We start from the raw sequence: 19,271 nt of genomic DNA on the forward strand, positions 1-19,271 counted from the left end.
AGAGTGTGTTGGTGTGTTTGTGTGTGTGTAATGTGGGGCTCTCTGTCTGAATTATCTCCTGCAGATAAAGAGATAAAAAGCTGTCAGCTCTCTGTGCTGTGTTTAGGTTCTCAGTAAAAAAAACAGGAAAAGCTGCAGTTGGTCTGTAACTTCTCCTGTTGGCCTGAAGCTTCAGGAACAACACAGGCCTGCACTGATCATTTAACAAAGTTGTGAATAATCTTGGCCTTTTTACCCCACGCCGTCACCAGTCATTAGTTATGATCCACGGGGCCTCCACAGGAGCCTATTGATCACTCATTGACTGATTGATTTAGACAAATACTTTTTTCTCCCTGAGTGCGAGGTCGAGCCGCTCTCTCTGTTAATTGAAGATAACAGAGGGGCAACAATGGCCCCCGTAATAGAATGAGAGTTTTGTGATTATCGCTGCAGAAAGAAAAGAAAATGAAGAAGAACAGGGGGAGGAGGAGAGCAGGGAGAGCAGAGAGAGGAGAGGGGGGCTCTCTAATTAGGAAGCAGGGCGGTGTGGAGGCTGTGGCCGGCAGGCAGGCGACAGGCGCCGGGTCCCGGACAAAAGGCTGTCTGCTGCCCTAAACTCCCCCTGCTTAACCCTTTAAACCGAGACACACATTCACACACAGACACACACTGTGCAGAGTGCATGCACACACACGCACCACAGATAAATGCATTACACACCAGGAATGTACAGAAACAATATGCACACAACGCTTCAGTCCAAATACAAGAGGAAAACACTCAAATTCTGCACATTTGCTGCAAAAAGGCGATAATATCTGCGCTTTCATGTGCGGGTGAAACAGGGCTTTAATATCCAGGATCATAACCTGTCAGCTGAGATAAACAAGAGTCTACAGAGGATGTGTGTGTGGGGAGCAGAGAAAGCTCTTCCTATAAATACTTACATTACTCGACTCTTTCTAAAAATACAAGTTGGGACACAATAGTGGAGGAAATGCTGATTGACGGTGACTGAAGAGCTGCCCTGAATAGAGACGGGCGGCAGGACACAGAGCTGATGTAACGTAAATAAAATACAGTTAATACACTGCTGGTGCTGCTCTCACAGAAAGACTGCGAATGAGATTAATTAAGTGAGACGAAATTTAAAAAAAAAAAAAAAAAAAAGAGGCGGAAACTGTGGAAGACAATTAATCAAAATGATGTTCTGATCAATTAAAAGTTAAAAAATTACTAATTCTGTGTTTATGATAATAATGTTAAAGTTAGAACCATAACATTGTTAATAAAATTTAACATAAAGCATGCAGACGCATCCTTTTCTTGTAGAACAATCAACCGACAGAGGGCGCTCCAGCCATATGTGTGCGTAAATAGTGCGTCTTAAAACATGGATGAGTTCTTTAAAAACACTCAGTTTTTTACAGCTCTTTTCTTCAAACATATGCTATAATTACATGGAAGCATAGATTGAGTTTTGTAATTATAAACAGGAATAATCACCAATTATCTGCAGGATTTCAGCACAACGATTTTTTATTGAAATTGTGAGACAATCAAAAAAAAAAGGAAAAAAAAAACTGAAAAAAAAAAAGACAACCAGCATAAACAAGATACTTTCATCATCTTTAAATATATTTATGAATAGATATGAAGGACGCGCCCGCTGAGGAGGAATTGCTTTGACTGTCTCCTGTCTGGAGTGAAATAACCTGAGGTGTGTTTTTATGAATGTGGAGCTCCTCCTCCCTCTGATCCTCTGTGTTTGTCGGTGGATGCAGACTAAAACATGGCACACACGTCTTCTAAAAATCAGCGATGCTTCATACACAGTTTGTCAAACCAACAAGCGCTAAATAGCTTTTCATTTACAGTTTATGATCATGTAAAATCAGGAGAGAGGGGAGAGGAGGAACGGGGAGGGGAAAGGAAAAATCCAAATATATACACGCTAATATACAGCCTTGAATAAATTAATACCAATTGCATATTCTTGGATCTTAGCTTTATTTACAGAATTGTTTTTATCTTTAATTACATAAATAGTTCAGAAACATTTTTTCTGGCATGAAATGATAAGAAGCGGTTCTGTTGCTCTTCAGCTCCGCGCCTCAGTGACAGAGTCAGGCCTGGGAGCAAACAGAAAAGTTTTTGGATGCAGCTTCAGACGCGATGAGGCTCGTGTTCAGGTCGTAAGCAGGCTGCTTCAAGTCAAACACACTCTTAACACACTTTCTGCTGCTGCGCACCGTCAGTCCGCGCAGCTGCAGGCAGGTTAGACCGATATCTGGGGCCGATACTGGCCTGTGTGCTCCACCTGTGATATCATCAGATCTCACTGATACTGTTTTTCTAGTGGAACCCTTTACATCAAGTCCATGAAATGAAGTGGTCACTTTTTCTAAAATATTTTTTAATTTTTAAATATCGTTAATTAAATGTTATGCTTGTGTATTTTTCTTTTATTTATTAATGTAGAAATGTGTCCCAGAGTTTCTATCAAGGTACGCCTGGCTTCAAGAACTGCTAACCCTAAAAAAACGGGACCCAAGGACAAGTTTTGGTGTCAGATGAAGGTCAAAAGACGTCTGTGAGGGTTTTCATCCTCACTCCTCAATCATAGATTAAACAGTCTGGACTCAAGTTCTGTTTTTCTGCAGCTTTGTTCCAAATTTACCAGGTATCGGCCTTCACTGACCCATATCGGCCTCACTCTCATCCCAGTCTCCATAATGTGCTGTACAGGACGTTTGCACTCTTAGTCCTCTGTTAGTCTTCATCCCAATCTCAGTGTTCATCACTTTGGAGAGTCTGAGCTGGGAGATGGCTCCCTCTGACCCTCCAGACCGCTCACCAGTCTCTGGATGCTCTGCAGCTCATTCACTGAGTCCTTCATGGAGGTTTTGGGGGATGTGGTCCTCCCAGATGACCCTCCATTCTTATGGTTACTGCTGAGGTGCTCTGGAGCCGGGCTGGTCTCCCTGCTGCCAGGTTTGGAGGATTCAGAGCTGGGGTTGAGGCTGCCCTGCAGACCAGTGGACAGCAGGCTGGAGCTCTGCTGCAGCGACACCGGGAGCTGGTACGGGTTGAAGCGAAGCCGAGGCCGGGACGAGGTCAGGAACGGGTTCCTGGAGAGCGGGCTGGAGGTGCTGGTGGCCGGGAGTGCCGAGGCTGAGGCCGCTGCTGCAGCTGCCGCCATGTAGGTGTATGGGTACGGGAAGAGACCACCAAAAGGAGGCATGGGGATGCCCTGGAAGAGGTGAAGACAGAGTTTGAGTCATAACAGTCACATCCCTCTTCAGTACACAGAAAAGGCAGTTTCTTAAAGGGATTTAAAAAAAGAATTCAAGGATGAACAAGATAAATCTGATGTTCAAATAACACATTATTCTGAGCAAAATCATTTTACATTTTAAAAAGGTTAAAAAAAAACATTAAATGGCGGAAATCACATAAATGCTGTCTGAAAATAAAAGTAAGGTTGTCTTAATAAAGGGTAACCCAGAAGCATGCACCAATCTTAGCTCATGCAGAAAACAGCTTACTTCACAGAATCTAACATTTGCTAAGTGCATCTTGAACAGTAAAATTAAATTTACTCAGAAATTCTCATTATTTAATGCAAACACTTCCGCTGGACTATTCTCTGTTTGCATACAGAAAACATGAGTAAATCTGTTCTTGATCCTCTTTTCTCTGCTGTTAAACAACCTAAAAGTCTTGGGACTCTTTTTACAGTTGACCTCCATGAGCTCAGTTTTGTCTCAGTTTTCAGAGAGATGACCCCGGCTCAGATGAACCTTACACTTTATGCTTCAGGGTTTTTTTTGGTGGTGAAAGCTCTGAGCTGGTGTTTGTTCTTTTAATTTTTCACAGTGTACCTCTGATTGGTGCACAGTGAGTTTTCTGGTCACCTAATCCTCCTACACTCTCCTCTTTCTGCTCCTGCTGACGTCAGCTCTGTGCTACAGGTGTTCAGACAAAGTGAATCGAGCTCTGATTGGCTGCTCTCTTACCTGAGAGGCGAGCATGTGCTGGGACAGATGGAAGGGGAAGGGGCTGGGGCTTCCTCCTGTGCCCTGGGCCGAGAGGCTGCCATTTTCCAAAGCACCTGCTCCAGATACAGAGGCCAAAAGATGGCCCATGCCCATGGCAGAAAAGGCTCCAGGGGCCATGGCGAACTGGCCCGGGTGAAACAACAGGGGCGATCCGGTGCTCAGAGGGTTAAAGAACTGCTGACTGTGCAGGCCGGACAGAGCCAGGCTTTGTAAGTGGCCTGGGCTGAAGTGCGAGGGGCTCTCGGTCTGGACCATGAGAGGGGAGAAGGTGTCCTTACTGGCACTGATTCCCCCGGCATCTGAGTCCTTTGTCAACATGTCTGAGGGGTCCTTCCTGCTCCGGCTGTCCACTTTGTCCTTCTCCAGGTTCCTTATACTGAAAATGGAGTCGTCCTTCTTTTCCGTGCTTGGGCGGTCTCTGATGCGCTCCTCACACCTGGAGCTGAAGGGGGACACAGGTTCAGGTCCAGGGCTGTTGGAGGCGGTGCAGAGCTCGTCGTGATGCTCCAGCTCCTGCTCGCTGTCAGTGCACGTTTTGTCATCTACAGAAACAAGAACCATGTAGGGAAGAAGAGGTGTGAGTGGAGTGTGGAGAGAGGAATGAATCTCCAAAACACACACACACACACACACACACACACACACACACACACACACACACACACACACACACACACACACACACACACACACACACACACACACACGGTCACATACAGCCTGTTGAGCCTCTTAAAATCTACCTTATGTCTTTCCCACTTCTCATTTCATCATGATTATGTTTCCTTAACTTTGAACTTTTATCTGTGTGATTTCATAATTTGAGCAACACACAGAAGCTGATTTATGATTCACTGAATTACAGCTTCTGAATTTTCAAACACACATTCCACATTAATAACCAGCTCATTAAAATCTGCTTTAGGATTAAAGCTGATTAAAATCAGGATAGTAAAAAAAAAAAAAAAAGATTAAAATGATTTATTCAAAGAAAATCTATGGAACAAAAATTCCTTTATGCAAATAAGTTTCACAAACTGGTAACTGTAAATAATGGGAAAAAAAAGTTTGAAAATGAAATCTTCCAAATTGGGGCTGATTCTGTGTTCACAGAGACAGCAGTAAATCTCTGCACCACAGAACTACTGTACCATAAAACTCCTAGAAAGTCTCACTGTCAGATTTTTCAACATAAAATTAAAAAAAAAACAACCTCTAACTAGAAATTATTTAAACTCACGTTGCTGTTTTAACGCACATAAAACTACAGACACACATCTGTCGTTAAAAGCCAAAACAAACTTTAATCTTGGTTCAACTTGAATTATAATTTTATAGCATTAAGTTTTTATCGACAAATGACCATATTTGGGCATTTCGAAGGCGGAAATAACAATTCTTCTCACCTCGACTGGGCCTGCTGAACCTCAGCGGGCTGGAACCGGCCCCCAGCGGGGAGTGGACGGTGTCTCTGCCGGCAGGAGGCTCACTGGATGAGGCGTCCGAGTCTGCGCCCTCCCGGTCCCCCTTACACTGGTCCTCATACATTCGCAGCGACGGCATGGTCAGCTGTTTCCTGTCAGCAACACCGCTATTAATAATAATAATAATGATGATGACAATAAATGGAATCGTAATAATAATAATAATAATAATAATAATAATAATAATAATAATAATAATAATAATAATAATAATAAATAGTAATAATGGTAGTTTGGCTGTTACACCATGACCTTGCAGGATACATATATAGTGCACACACATATATACACACATCTTTCCTCTATTACACACACACACACACACACACACACACTTGAATTATGAATGATAGATACCTTTTCTCTCTCCGTCCGTTCCCCGTGTCTCTGAATCCTTTGGCGAAAGGGTTGTTGTCAATCTTCAGTTGAGTAATCTGTAAAAAGAAAACACACAAATGAAGAATAAATATTTCAAAAATAAAAGCTTATAATCCGCAGCAGTGTGGCCTTTTTGTCTCTCTACACCTGGTCCATATTTGGATTAACACAGAGAAACCAGCGTGTTGGACAGGAGCCACTGCAGGCCTCACATTTGCATTATTAATAAAAACGTAATGACGGAGCGTTATTCTCATTGGCCCCTGGAGGGACATTCTGCCACAAAGTATTCCTCTATGGGGGCCACACAAGCCCCAGTCCCCCAAGAAGAAGAAAAAGAGAGACAGAGGGAGCAATACTCGAACAGATGACGATCATATCAATAATTAATAACGCGGTTTGGATCGCTGCTGCTGCTTTCCAGTGTAAGTGGGTACAAAGACGGCACAGGCCTGCGTGGCTCTTGCACGTGCTTCAGGAGGCCCCTGAGTGGCCCCTGAACAGGCTGCTTCAGGGTGTTTTGCCATTTGAGCAGAGAGAGTGTCTCTCAGCATCTGTCCGGTGTGGCTGCAGGGTGACCAGCCTCCTAAACGGCCTCTAATCGATGCTGACTCTCTGCAATAAACTTTTACAACAAGACACCCCCCACACCCACCCTCCCTCCTCATCCTAACCCCCTCAGCATCAGTCAGACCCCGCCGGACACAAGCCCCAATTAGCTTCATGGAGGAGGATAAAGAGGCAGCGAAGAGGGCTTACATTAATGCCATCAGATATACACATAAACAAATCCTTGGTCAAGATCTGATGAACTTTAAGCAAAAAAACTAATCTGGAATATTTTAGATCTCATACAAACACAAACCTTTATTCAGGTAAGATGTTTTTTTAAATACACATTCAACAATTCTCCACTGAGCTTATGTTGCACGCACATGTGCTAATTAATCATGCTAGATATTTTTAAGCATGTCCAACCATCGATTCTGAAATGTTGTGCTTTTACGCGCAATTACACCTGTGCAAGACCTAAAGAGACTTGCGTCAGATATTTTTAAACTATTGATTAAACCTGAATTAAAATTTGCAGGATTTTTTGCAAATATTTAAAAGAACAATTCAGTAATGAGCAATAAATTCAAACCCATATTTTGATTTAAAAAAACATTTTTAACACCAGAAACCAGAAAAGATAGTTTCATTATTCTGAGCATGTAAAAACATATATGATGTAAAAATAATAATAATAAAGATATATTTAAACAGTAATGATTCTAGCACATGTATATCAAAAATCAGTTTTAACGCCTGCTTTTGAATAAATTTCAAAAAATATATCTAAAAATGATTTTAAGATAAAAGAAAAAATAACAATTAAAAAAGGACAAGTCTATTATATCATTGATGCATTGTTTAAAAAAAAAAGAAAAAGAACAACAAAAAAAATCCCATTCCACATTTTTACGCCTAATTAATTCACTTCTGGTCGAGGTAATTGCGCATTTATAGCGCACAGATTCCAGCTAACACCGCCACACAAAAACTCTGGCTGCGAATTTGAATTTATAGTCAGAGATATCAGCTACAAGCTTGAATCCAGGCAAAACAGCAATTACAAAAATCAAGTGGGACATGGGAGTCCTCTGCAGGGAAATTAGGCGACCTACAAAATCAGATTAAGTCTTCAGGGTTTGTCGGCGGGGGGAGGGGTGGGGAGGGCAGGGGGACGCATGTAGGACATTTATTATGCAAAGTATAGCAGCCATATTAGAGGCAGCGGTGAGCAGAGACTCACCTTGTCGTTCTGATACGCTGTCACAGCCACGAACTCGGTCTCCGGGAACACGTAGGTCCTGAAGGTGCTGTAGGGGAGCTTGAGGATGTCGTTGGCCCGGACTATGTGGAACCTGGGCTGGTACTTGTGCATGGAGTTGAGGATTGTCTGGACCAACACACGCAAAAAACACATAGCTTCGGAGTAAATATCAGGACACATTCATGACCCTCTTTGATGTTTGCTGCACATTAACCCTGGACAGTGTGAGTGCACGCGGATCATCTTTGTTATTGATGCTGTTATAATTACTGTGTGAGCAGACTTGTCTGTAATTAGCGCGAGGCGAAGGGAAAAACCTGACCAGGCCACACATGTTGTCATGAGGACTCCCAACCACAGCAGAAAATGTGATTTGATGCAGTTTCTATCTTTCATTCATGTCTAATTTACCACCAAGTCTGGACACATTACAGGCTGCTGCAGCCGGAGGGCCTGCAGTTTGACAGCCTGAGCGTCCGAACACTTGAGCCGCGCTCTGCCTCCACTAAATCCACAAAGATCACAGAAATACGCTTCAACTAAAGGTGAAAGTCTGAGAAAATACAGCGTGTATTCTGGGTAAAAATAAGAGATCACCTCAACATCTTAAACGTGACAAACAAGCAGGACTTGTGTGTGTAAATAAGACGTGTACACACAAACAAACAATCGTGCCTGTAACCGATTGCAAATTTAGACTGACATGTAAATGCTGAATTTGTTTCCAGTCGGAAGCACACTTTGCCTGCCAGTCAGATGGACATACTCAGACATTTAACATTTGCCCCCATGATTTATTTTTACTTCAGTCCTCGTGCAAAATATCGAGCAGTCAGAAAACGTGACACACTTTTAGAAATAGGAGAAATATTGTGCGTAAACATGCAAATATTCCAGCTCCAAGCAGAGTGTTTGCATTTATTAAATGCTGTCTAACACAGAAGCAGTGAGTATTTAAAAACCAACACACTTTACTGTCCTGTGTGATTTATAATTGATAAGAGGTAACAGGTTGGAGGGCATTAAACTCGTCTCCCTGCTCCGTCTTTTAAGCTCATTTTACGCCATTTCTCTGTCGCCCGATTTGATGATACTCCTCTAAATCCTCTCTGCACACACTCAGCTCAGATGTAACGTTATTTATTTATTTATTTTTAAACTCTAAGCAACACCAGGGATTGAAATGTAGAATATAAGGTGACGCCGTGGTCCTGTCGAGGCCCTGAGCTAGTGCTGCTGCCTCTGCTGCAGGGTTTGGATAAAGTCTGAGGACGCGGGGCTGAAAATGCAGGCTGATAATTTGGAGAGCTGCAAGGAAACATAAGCTCAGAGTATGTCAGCGGCGGTGGGAAGTCAAGTGGCGACAAAGTGTCAACAGCTTTGGAAGTAATAACATCCAGCAGAGAAAATTGACTCATCGCTGGACGTCAATGATGCATATTTTTGAAATTATTTTACGTTCTAATGTTTTATTTAATTTGGGACAAAAAGATCTGATGTTTCATTATTTTATTCCCTCTTCTGTAAAATATCCATGCAGAGATTTAAGTTTGAATTGAGTGCTCTGTTTCTATTTATTTGGACTCTCTCTTGTTATTATTTCACAGCTACATCGACCCACTTTGCCCCTCATGCTTCATAAAAAATTCATGCCATCTTAAAAACACCTCAAAACCTCCTGCCCGTCTCGTTCCAGCAGCAAACACCTCACTCAGAGTGTAAATATGAGAAACAGCTCAGCAAGAGGAGAAAAAAACATGTCAGTACTCACAAATCCGTGCTTGTCTGAGATGTTGTTGGTCAGTTTGAGTTTATGGAAAGCAACAGGCTTGGCCATCCACTGCTCGCCGGTGGCCGGGCTGTCCGGGTGGATGTACATCCTCTTGGGCATCTCCGGGTCGGCCTTGCCCGCGACCATCCAGCGGGAGTTGTGGAACTTGTAGCGGCAGTCGTCCGCAGCCACGATGTCCATCAGCAGGATGTATTTGGCTTTTTTATCGAGCCCGTTTATTCGCACTTTAAACGGAGGGAACATCCTCCTGCAGACACACACACACAAACACACGGGGAGTCAACCTTAACAGCAAGACCATCACGCAACACTTGAATGAACGTGACAAAAAGAGGCCGTGAAGGCAACGCGCAGAAAACAAGAGAAAACATCGTAATCGTGAAATATTTCGCGCAATTACGCGGAAGCAACAAGGAAAAAAAACGTGGTGTGTTTGTGTGTATGTGTGTGTGTGTGTGGTGTCTGTCTGTGGATGCGTGTATGTGTGTATGTGTGTGTTGTCCAAACGCTGCACTACAAAGCTGAGCAGTATATTTATGACCACAGCTCTTCTCGTCCCTGCTTTTTGAAGTGACAGCCTGTTTATAAAACCCAGAAGCTCTGCTGCCTCCTCAGAATGCAGAGTGTGGAGATGAAAAGCTGATAAAGGCTCAGAGCACATTTTAACCCTCAAATATTCCAAATATTCTCTTTGATCAGTGTGTAAATCTGTCAGGAATATTTCAGAATGATCTGAAGCTCTTTGATTTGACTTATCCGGGAGAATGAAGCTACTTTAAGTCTTCACACAGAGCAGGAGCTCAACCTTATTTATTAAAAACATAACTGAGTGTTTAATGTGAGGTAAAGACGTGAAGTGATCACCGTACATGTATTTAATTTTTTATATTTTATTGATCGTGAAATAAGCGAATAATCGGAGGGAATAAATACGGGTTGGCTCAGGCCTGACGCGCAAGCTGCCGCTTAGAAGCTGAATAAATCGGTTTGTATGCGCTCTAAACTTGGCAGTGGCTGCTCTTTCTGCGCATACATGCTCAAAAGCGACGTTTCTGTTATTAAAAATAAAAATATTTTCGTGTTTGTGTTTAATTCCTACCTTCCGGACTTTGTAATAACCATCTCCGTCCCGAGTTTATGAAACTGGTCCCAAAGATCCTTGGCTTCCAGTGTAACTTTGGGGTCGTCGTCCACTTCCTCCTCGGGCTCCAGGCTCTTCATGCTGCGGAGATGAGCCGCCTGATGGTGACTGAGGGCCGGGTGGAGCCCAGCCTCCGCCGCCCCAGCCAGGCCGTGGTCCGGTATGGGCTTGGTGAGCGCCCCGGGAGGCAGGCTGAGCGCCGGGAAGAAGGAAGGCTGCGCGGCCGCCAGAAAGGCGGACATGGGGAAGTCGGTCGGCCGGTGAGCGTGGAAAGGGTGATAAGCCATTGCAGTCCCTGTAAAAACTGGATCTCTCATCGGTGCATCCACAAAAAGCGAAGTGAAAAAATGGAGATATTAGTGGTATTTTCCCCCAAACCCGGAGCCGGTGTAGGTCCGCGCTTCGCGAGCAGCTGAGTTTGTGTAAAGCGCTTCAGAGCAGTCCGGCGCCGTGTCAAACACACACAGCGCGTTACTAGGGTGAAGAAAAGAGCCCAGAGTTGTGCTGATGTGCGTTTCCTTTGGTTCCTCAGCCGATCCCTTCGCTGGAGCGGCGCGGTGAAGGCAGAGCCCGGCTGCGCTGTGTGCCTCACAGTTTCTCTGCTTCAGTCATCCCACACTGACTGGAGAGATGTGGCCCCGCTCACTGCAGATCTGTGACTATCTCACATGTCCTTCCTGCCTCCATCCCCAACACTAATGAACCAAGCCCCTTTGATTGCTGATTTTACGCTTTCTGGACCAATTGTGGGCCCCTATAGGCGTGGTTCTGACAGCTCCGGCCAGACTCTACGAGAGGAGGGAGGGGGGACAAGAAGGTGTCGGAAGCATTAGCAGTAAGAAAACATGTCAACAGAATAAAATATTAACCAATGACAGGAAAGATCGGGAAATCCCACCCCCATTTCCAAGCCAAACACCGGGTCAGCCCTCAGTAGTTGGCCGGTGGAAGCATCACCTCTCTCGGCTTGCGTTTTAAACAATGTCGCCTCCGGAGAACCTGTCCACAGCCTCCCTGTCTAATACTCACCTTAACACAGAGGAGCAGCTCCACTTCTGCACGTTTAGCACTGTCTCTCAGAGCAACTCAGCACAGTGAACCCGCGGCTCGCTGCTCCGGCTCTGCATTCCGGAGAGCTTTATGTCAAAGAGCTGCTGCTCTGCGCGGCGCTCTCTTTAATAACAGACTTGTAATGATTCCATGTTATCGGCTGTTCTGACGCTTAGCCTGGATTTGCCTCACACTAGCCCGGGCTGTGTTTGCTGCTCTCCAGCCTCCCTCAGCCCAGAGAGAGAGAGACGTTTCTCTGCGCCTTTTCCTGATCGAGCTGACGGGAGGGCAGCAGCCGCAGCGTCATAAAGAGACGAGGCTGGAAAAGACAAACCCAGATGCTGCTGCGTGGAGACAAAAAGAGGAAACCAGATGAATGATGATGAGTGAATTTTGAGAGAAAATCAGGGTGAGTGCTCACTTCGATATAAACTCTTTGAAAACTAATAAAAGTTCCATTTCTTGGAGACTTTCTGGCGGACTTTTATTTTGGAATGAGGTTTAAAATGATGAGCGTAGAGGGAGAAGTTTGATTCGTGCACTTTGTGGTGATTTTTGCAGAGTCTCGTTTTACTGCCACATCAAACATGCAGCGATGAGATGATTTAGTGCTCGGTCTCGGGCTGAGGGCAGGCCGGGGTGCAGCGTGTAATCTCCGACAGGTTGTATTTTGTCAGACCGAAGGACAGTGCGGGACTCCGGGAGCCGCGGGGCCCCCTCACCTCCTCCTCCTCCTCCTCCTCCTCCTCCTCCACCACCACCACCACCACCACCAGGCTCCCTGCTCTCCGCTCTGCTGAGTCTTTGCTCCAGCTCCTGATTAACTCAGGCTCAGTTTGTTAAAGAGCCGCGCGGCGCCAGTCGCCTCAATAAGAACAATCTCTTGTCTCTTTATATTTACCCTGAAGTCCTGCATGTGCTCGCCCCTCCGGCCCCGCAGCAGCAGCCTCCTCCGCGGCTCCGCTCCGCTCCTCTACCGCGGTCATGACTCGGTGTCAGAAATGATTTTTTTTTTCTCCTTTTTTTTCCTCAAAAAACAGCTGCTCTCCCCGGACAGGAGGGCCGGAGCTGATGACTGTTACAGGCGTCAGCTGAACAAAAAGTGAAACAAAAAGTGATAATCCCCCTGAATGAGGCTGTCAGAGTCAACTGCGCATTTCCTATTAACCCTGGAACTTAACGGCGTCGCTGCGGCTTCCGCTGACAACCACACAAAATCCCCAGAGGTCATAAAATATGTCCTTAACAATATTTACAAACCCTTTTATCAATGCGTCAAATCCACCTTAAACTTTTTTATTTGTTCTTTAAAAAAAGAAAATTACTTTTTAAAGAAACAAAACTATCTAGATGAATATCTCTCACTGAGGTCTCTGCCTGTGCCGCACATTCAGCATGATATGTGATTTAGGAGCATGAAATGTTTGCACATCTCCGCTGCGTTACACACTTGTTGCTCAGCGTCCATCACACTGATACAGCCATGCGTAAAGAGTCAGCAGGCCGTCAACAGGAGCAGGTGAGACTACAGCAGAGCGGAACTCACCTGAATAAGAGCTAAACAGCGAGGGGAGCACATATTACACCAGCATCCAGACATCACCTGAGCATCAAGTGTTGATCACACCGTGGAGGAGTAAGAGGAAGAGGCCGTGAGGGTGTGTTTTTAACACAACACACATCATGGAGGGGAACTTCTCGTTTAAAATCTTTAAAAAATGTGAGTGTGTGTGATCGTCAGGCCTTGTTTGGAATGTTGTACCTTTCAGATTGAGGAGTATCAGCTCCGTGTGAGCCTCTGACACACTTTCTGTGCTTGGACTGGGCAGAAAAAGAAAACAGATTAGCAGCATATGGAGGAGGATAACGGTTTTTCTGCCGGAATACTCAGCTGGATAATTGTATCAACAATGCCAGTGCAAATGAGTCACCATTTATTTGTTCTGTGCCGTCAGTGGTACAGAAATCTCCATTACCCGCGATTTAAAAGTCATTAAGTCCAGGGAGGAGGGCTGCTCTGAGATGAAGGGGCACTGCGCTGATAGATTAACATATCCTCTGTGCTGGGATTAATGCGAGCAGACGGTTAAACGCTGTTTACACTTGTCTGTAATAGTGGACATGGAGAGAGAAATATCTGAAGATGTTAACCCCTTATTCTTGTTTTTCACTCAAGCTAAGTTTTGGTGATGTGACACCCAGAAATGAGTCAGCTCCTGACCTGTTTGACGCCTCAATGTGAGATATTGTTGCAGCAGAGCTGACCCTCACACTGTAAACTGGGCTTAAAGTGAGTGAAGTGCTTGCATGACGTTTTTCATACAGTAGGAAGTTGACTCAGGCCTCCCTGTGCCCTTGATCCGTCCGCTCAATACCAAACAATACAGCTGCAGATGTGAAAATGTGCGTAAAAGCGCCTCCCGTCCCGCTGATTTGGCCCCTGTGCATGTTAGTGATCCGGCCCAGAGACGCTCTAATTACAACAGAACGGGGCAGTTTTGCGCCATATTCGTCCATAATCGAGTATTGTTTTTTCCTTCCTCCCCTCGACATTGTTCCTTTCTTCCTTTTATCTCTCCATCTTCTCCTCCCATCTCCCTGCATCATCTCTTCGGCTATATTTAGCGGCTAGACTGAGGCCTTGGCGCCAGACCGTTTAAGACCTGTCAAAGTCCCTCATATTTCCCCTTGTCACATGGAAACCCGGCGACCAGCGGCCCTCTCCTCCACCACCACCTCCTCCTCCTCTCTGCTTTCTCTCCTCCTCCCCCTTTTTTTGCCTTCTCCTCCTCGTGCAGCCACCAGCCCTCCTCCTCCTCCTTCATCTCCTCCACTTCCTCCTCAGTTCACTCTGCTAAATGAAACATATCAGTTCTCACTTGCTGGAGGAGCAGAGCGCTCTCGCTGAACCACACGTTCATGTTATTTGGAACAACACGGTGTAAGAGATGCTTTTTGGGAGCAGACTTATACCTGATGCTTCTCAGCTCTTCCATAAAACAAACATTTTTCCCGGACATGACAAACTCAATCAAAAAGTACAACCACTCAGCGCCGGCTCCCTCCCTGCTCTGCAGCCTGCTCTCTGGGCTGCGGCTCTGTGTGCTGTGTGTGTGGAGGCTGTGGGTGTGTGTGACTGACAGGTAGACCACCAGGTGGGGGCGCTATAGTGACCCATGGGAGCCGGAGGAGAGTGACAGAGCTGTCACACCCACAGGCGTCTCAGCAGCAGTCAAAGCTGTGACTCTGTCAGAGCCTCAGAGAAATTTTTCTCTACACTGTTTTCAGATCATATCAATTAAAAAACTGTTTCTGTGATTTTATTTTAGCCACTTTGAGCCAAAGAGACCCGGGACTCTTAGGAAAGTCAGTCAGCGAGCTGCTACATCAGCCTGGCCGCAGCATGACGCACTGCGTTTGTGCGTATTATTCATTGATGACATTACCACGGCTGGATGTGACGCATGCGTCCAAATGCAGCACGATTACTTACTCCTTTCTCAGATTTTTATTTCCCTTTAGTAAATAATACATTTTCCCAGTTGCTGGTTGAAGAAAAACTCCCCGTTGTGCCTCTGAGCTCTGATCTCACCTGTGCCCACATCATCACCTCATTTCATTGTAAAACCACAAGAAGAGTGACTATTATTTTTGTTCGCGCATTAGAATTAAATTAAAAGAAAAACAAATATCAAAACACCAATTTTTACTTTAAAGATGACCTTATTAAATGTTACAGGTGCCAAAACAGATAAAACCACCTACATCTACTCACCTGTGGCTCCTTTGTTTGCACATTTTAACAGATAATTATCAAACACTCACCTCTGCGTCACATTAAGGCCGCACAGGTGTGTAAAAAAAACCTGTCACGTGGCTCACAAAATCGAATACTTCATTTTTAATTTTTCTTATTGAGCAGATTTTTTTTCTGTTTTTGTGACAAAAGTGAGATAAAAAAAAACAAACAGGAGAGCGCGAGCTAACACACACACACACACACACACACACACACACACACACACACACACACACACACACACACACACACACACACACACACACACACACACACACACACACACACACACCTGTCCAGTGGAGCCGGGTCGAGCTAAAAGAAAAGGCCTCTGCGCAGGTCTGAAAAAAAAATTCTTCACGTAAAGGTGAATCAACTGTCGTGGGTTTTGTCTCTCGTGTGCAATTTGTGAATTTATTCATCAAATAATATTTTAATTTTCTTCAAATTGACTTTATTCTGAGATCAATTTTTAAGTTTGGAATCTAAACCCTCGGTTAATTTCCAGTGTGGACCTTTTTGTTTTAATTTCTGCGTTATATGAAAATAAACTAATCTTCCCGCAGAGTCAGGAACAAAGTCTAAGCTGAGTGTTTCCTCCAGAGGGGCTCGGATCTCGTCCTCATCAGGAAACATTTCAGCGCCGGCCTTTTAATCCGAACCAGCTGACATTATTTTATTACCCCATGTTTGTTGAGTCGCATTTATCCCAAAGCAGCAGAATCATCTTTTGTGTGTTTTTCAGATGTGTTGACAGCGCGCAGGAATTGAATTAGCAGCTGCAGCGGAGGGAACATTGGATCAGATTAGGAGCGCAGCGGAGGCTTCACCTGCAGGCCTGCAGCCAGAGAGGAGGAGGAGGACACACACACACACACACGTATACACACACACACACACACACACGCACATAAAACGCTGAACACACACCAGAAATCCACAAATGTGTTTGCTTTAAGAAACAAAAATATGCTTCACCTTTCATCCCGAACAGAGCATCTTTAAGTCCGAGTTTCGATTTCAACAGTTGGTTTCAATTTAATAATTAAGATGATATGTTTTTATTTTTGTTTAAACAGAAGCACAATGAATAAATCAGAAACTTTATTAAAATGATAAAATGATACTTTAATCAAATAAAGACAGAAAGTCATCTGAAACTGAGAACAAAGCTGCAGCACAGAGCGAACTGTGTCGCGTTTAAGGACAACCGAAAAATCAGACATTAGATTTGCTTCACACTCAAACAGACTTTTGTATTTATGCTTATTTCATGTTTGCTTAGTATTTTTTTAATGCAGGTGTAAATGTGTTCTGAAATGTAATCACGGCATAAGTTGGACAAAGTTATAAAGGAATATTACCTAAATTTATAATCCACAAACTGGGAGTTGATTTTATAACATTATTATTAAACCATGAGGGCATGGTACATCCTGCATTTATCCAGTAGTAAATCATCATGAATCAGGCATAGCATCATTAGAGAAATGAAATTTCTCTTTCTTTCTTAACATTTTTTGCAGTAAATAGATTTTTGAGGATTGAAATAAGTAAAGTGATTATTATACTACACCTTTCTGCAAATATGAGACAATGAGAGATTATTTCTTCTGACAATTGTCCACTTTTATCAATAATCACAGCGCTGTGTGAATTCTTATGAAGTCATTCAAGCTTTAAATATAAGAAATGTAATTAAAGTATAGTCCAGTACAGGTGTTGATGTTTCATCACCTCACACACCTGGAAGTATTCAAAGATTAAACACTGCGGAGGATAAAAACTGTAGACACAGAAAAAAAATATTCATCTTTTTTATTTAAATTTCAGCTTCCCCTGGGATAGAGCAGGCTGAGTTCAGGTCTCTGTTTTAGTGATGGACTCCTCTCTGACTGATGAAGCGTTTTAGAGGCAACAAAAGTGTCTGCAGCTCAGGGCAAAATCCAAAAATTGAACAAACAAATAAGCCAAGAGCTGTGAGAGGAGCAAAATTACAGAGAAGGAGAAATGAGGTAAAATGTGTGTAAGAGCTTCAGCAGATGTAATCTAGAAGTGTACGCTGTGATGTAACTTCCTGTTTCCCTAGATAAGACCCAGCAGGTAAAACTCATCTCTCTTCTCCGTGAGTGTGTGTGTGAACAGTCAATGCAGGAACATTTTCTCTTCTAATATTTTATAGAAATTTTTTAGTGTGTGTGAAACAGTGGAACAGGAGCCACAGAGGCCCCTCAGGTGACCACAGGATCACCTTATAGAAAATGGTAAAAAAAAAAAAAAAAAGTCTTTAAACATTAATTTAATCTGCGAAGAATCAGAGAAACAACAGACTACAACATGTTTCAGAGAGGTGCCAAGTTAAATTATATTTCTAAATAAAATATTCACAGATATAAATCTATCTCCCATCTGATCATGTCGTAGTAACATTGACTCCAAAACAGCCCGAGGCCCTAAGTCTACATTTCCTGCAGCTGATCAGCTCCTTAAACCAGAGATCAACAAACGTCTCTGGACTCAATATTTGAGATGACATTTGCATCCTAAAATAAACTTTATTGTATCTTCTGCACATTTGAGAATCAAAAATATTTCAGGACTCTGTTTTATCAAATTAATCTGAGGTTCAGTCCTGATAAATATTATTCTCTCTTTACAGGAGCAGGTGAGGTGGGTTTAATGTGAGGGTGGAACATGCACCGATCATCACAGGTAAGACCTCAAAGACAGACAGAAGAATGCTGCAAAATAAACCTAGTTCACCCAGAGTTAAATGTCAGGTCTGTGCATTTTTTACCTGCCTGTCCGTCCTGTTTTTTTTTCTAATCCTGTTTAGAAAAACAGAGGAATCTTAATATTTAAATTCTGGAAAAAATGTTAAAAACACATTTTAAATGAGAAACTCAACCAGTTTAAGAAACCAACTTCTCACAGTCCATCTCTTGATTCAGATTTTGTTGTTGTAATTTTTGTCTCAGCTCCTGTTTGTCTCTGCAGAACAATCCTCTTTGTTTGAGAAAACTTCAATGAGTAAATATTTGTGCATTCCTAAATTTGTGTGAGCCATTACATCCATTAAGTGTGAGCTCCACAGGCAAAGTGATGTTTGCACAAATGTGACAAAACTGCATGTTGAATCAAAAGTATATATAGAGAGTTTAAGTTGCTCTGTTTTTTCATGAACTACATGATTACAATAGTTTGAGCAGTTTTTTTCCTCCACTAAACCCATTCAGGCCTCATGTTTTCACCTGACGGAGCCCAAAGCAGTAATTTTCTGCAGAAAGAGTATAATCTTCACTTTTTGTAACTGGAATGTTGTCCTGCTAATTTTGCATTTAGATGTGGAGTGTTTACCTTAAAAGTGCGGCTCTGAGCAGAAAGCAGAGAGCTGGTTGTTGTGAATGAGAGCCGCTGAGGTTATGAGAACAAACAGCAGGATTACATTTATCAGATTCAACTGTTAGCACCTGTATTTAAAGCAACAAATAAACGTTCTCCCTCAGGAGGAGCGAGGGGAGATTTTCTCTCTGCTTGCAGGAGGTCTGGAAAATTCTTCTTAGATGGAGGTAAAACCCGCACACTGGTGCAAACATACCCTGCTGCATTTAACTGGAGTGAGCCTTCTGCTTCTTTATTTCACACTGACAGAATTTTGACCTCTTTAGTTTAAAGCCTGTGAGTGTAAAAGCTAAAATTAAAGGATCGTTCTGCTTCTTTGCTGCTCTCCTCCTGCATCATAAACCCGAGCATCACAGTCTGCAGAAA

At 43.5% G+C, this 19,271-nt stretch overlaps 1 protein-coding gene across 4 annotated transcripts; it reads right to left on the minus strand.

Annotated features, from left to right (window-relative positions):
* Positions 1-1,611: 1,611 nt before the first annotated feature.
* tbx2b (T-box transcription factor 2b) lies at positions 1,612-11,818 on the minus strand. 4 transcript variants are annotated; one of them, XM_074680374.1, is made up of 8 exons: positions 11,684-11,818; positions 10,613-11,442; positions 9,493-9,760; positions 7,701-7,847; positions 5,885-5,961; positions 5,450-5,634; positions 4,002-4,585; positions 1,612-3,235 (listed from the first exon to the last, which is right to left on the minus strand). In XM_074680374.1, exons 2-8 carry the CDS (start codon positions 10,969-10,971, stop codon positions 2,783-2,785), a joined length of 2,073 nt encoding a protein of 690 aa, XP_074536475.1. In that variant the 5' UTR covers positions 10,972-11,442; positions 11,684-11,818; the 3' UTR covers positions 1,612-2,782. The 4 variants fall into 4 exon arrangements, with proteins under 4 accessions (XP_074536475.1, XP_074536477.1, XP_074536474.1 ...); XM_074680376.1 differs by having other exon boundaries at positions 5,450-5,619; positions 7,701-7,851; positions 9,491-9,760; XM_074680373.1 differs by having other exon boundaries at positions 7,701-7,851; positions 9,491-9,760.
* Between the last annotated feature and the right edge of the window lie 7,453 nt (positions 11,819-19,271).

Source organism: Halichoeres trimaculatus, unplaced genomic scaffold, assembly GCF_033239565.1.
Source record: "Halichoeres trimaculatus isolate MK-OKI-2021-1 unplaced genomic scaffold, fHalTri1.1 fHalTri1_scaffold_9, whole genome shotgun sequence".
In the NCBI taxonomy this organism is placed as follows: domain Eukaryota; kingdom Metazoa; phylum Chordata; class Actinopteri; order Labriformes; family Labridae; genus Halichoeres; species Halichoeres trimaculatus.

Excerpts from the sequence above, each read along its gene's own strand:
- tbx2b (XM_074680373.1), bottom strand. The coding sequence starts at position 10,971 with ATGAGAGATCCAGTTTTTACAGGGACTGCAATGGCTTATCACCCTTTC. Across the intron at positions 5,962-7,700 it reads CAGCGTATCAGAACGACAAG|ATTACTCAACTGAAGATTGA; the intron begins GTGAGTCTCTGC and ends TTCTTTTTACAG. Across the intron at positions 5,635-5,884 it reads AACGGACGGAGAGAGAAAAG|CGGTGTTGCTGACAGGAAAC; the intron begins GTATCTATCATT and ends TATTATTAATAG.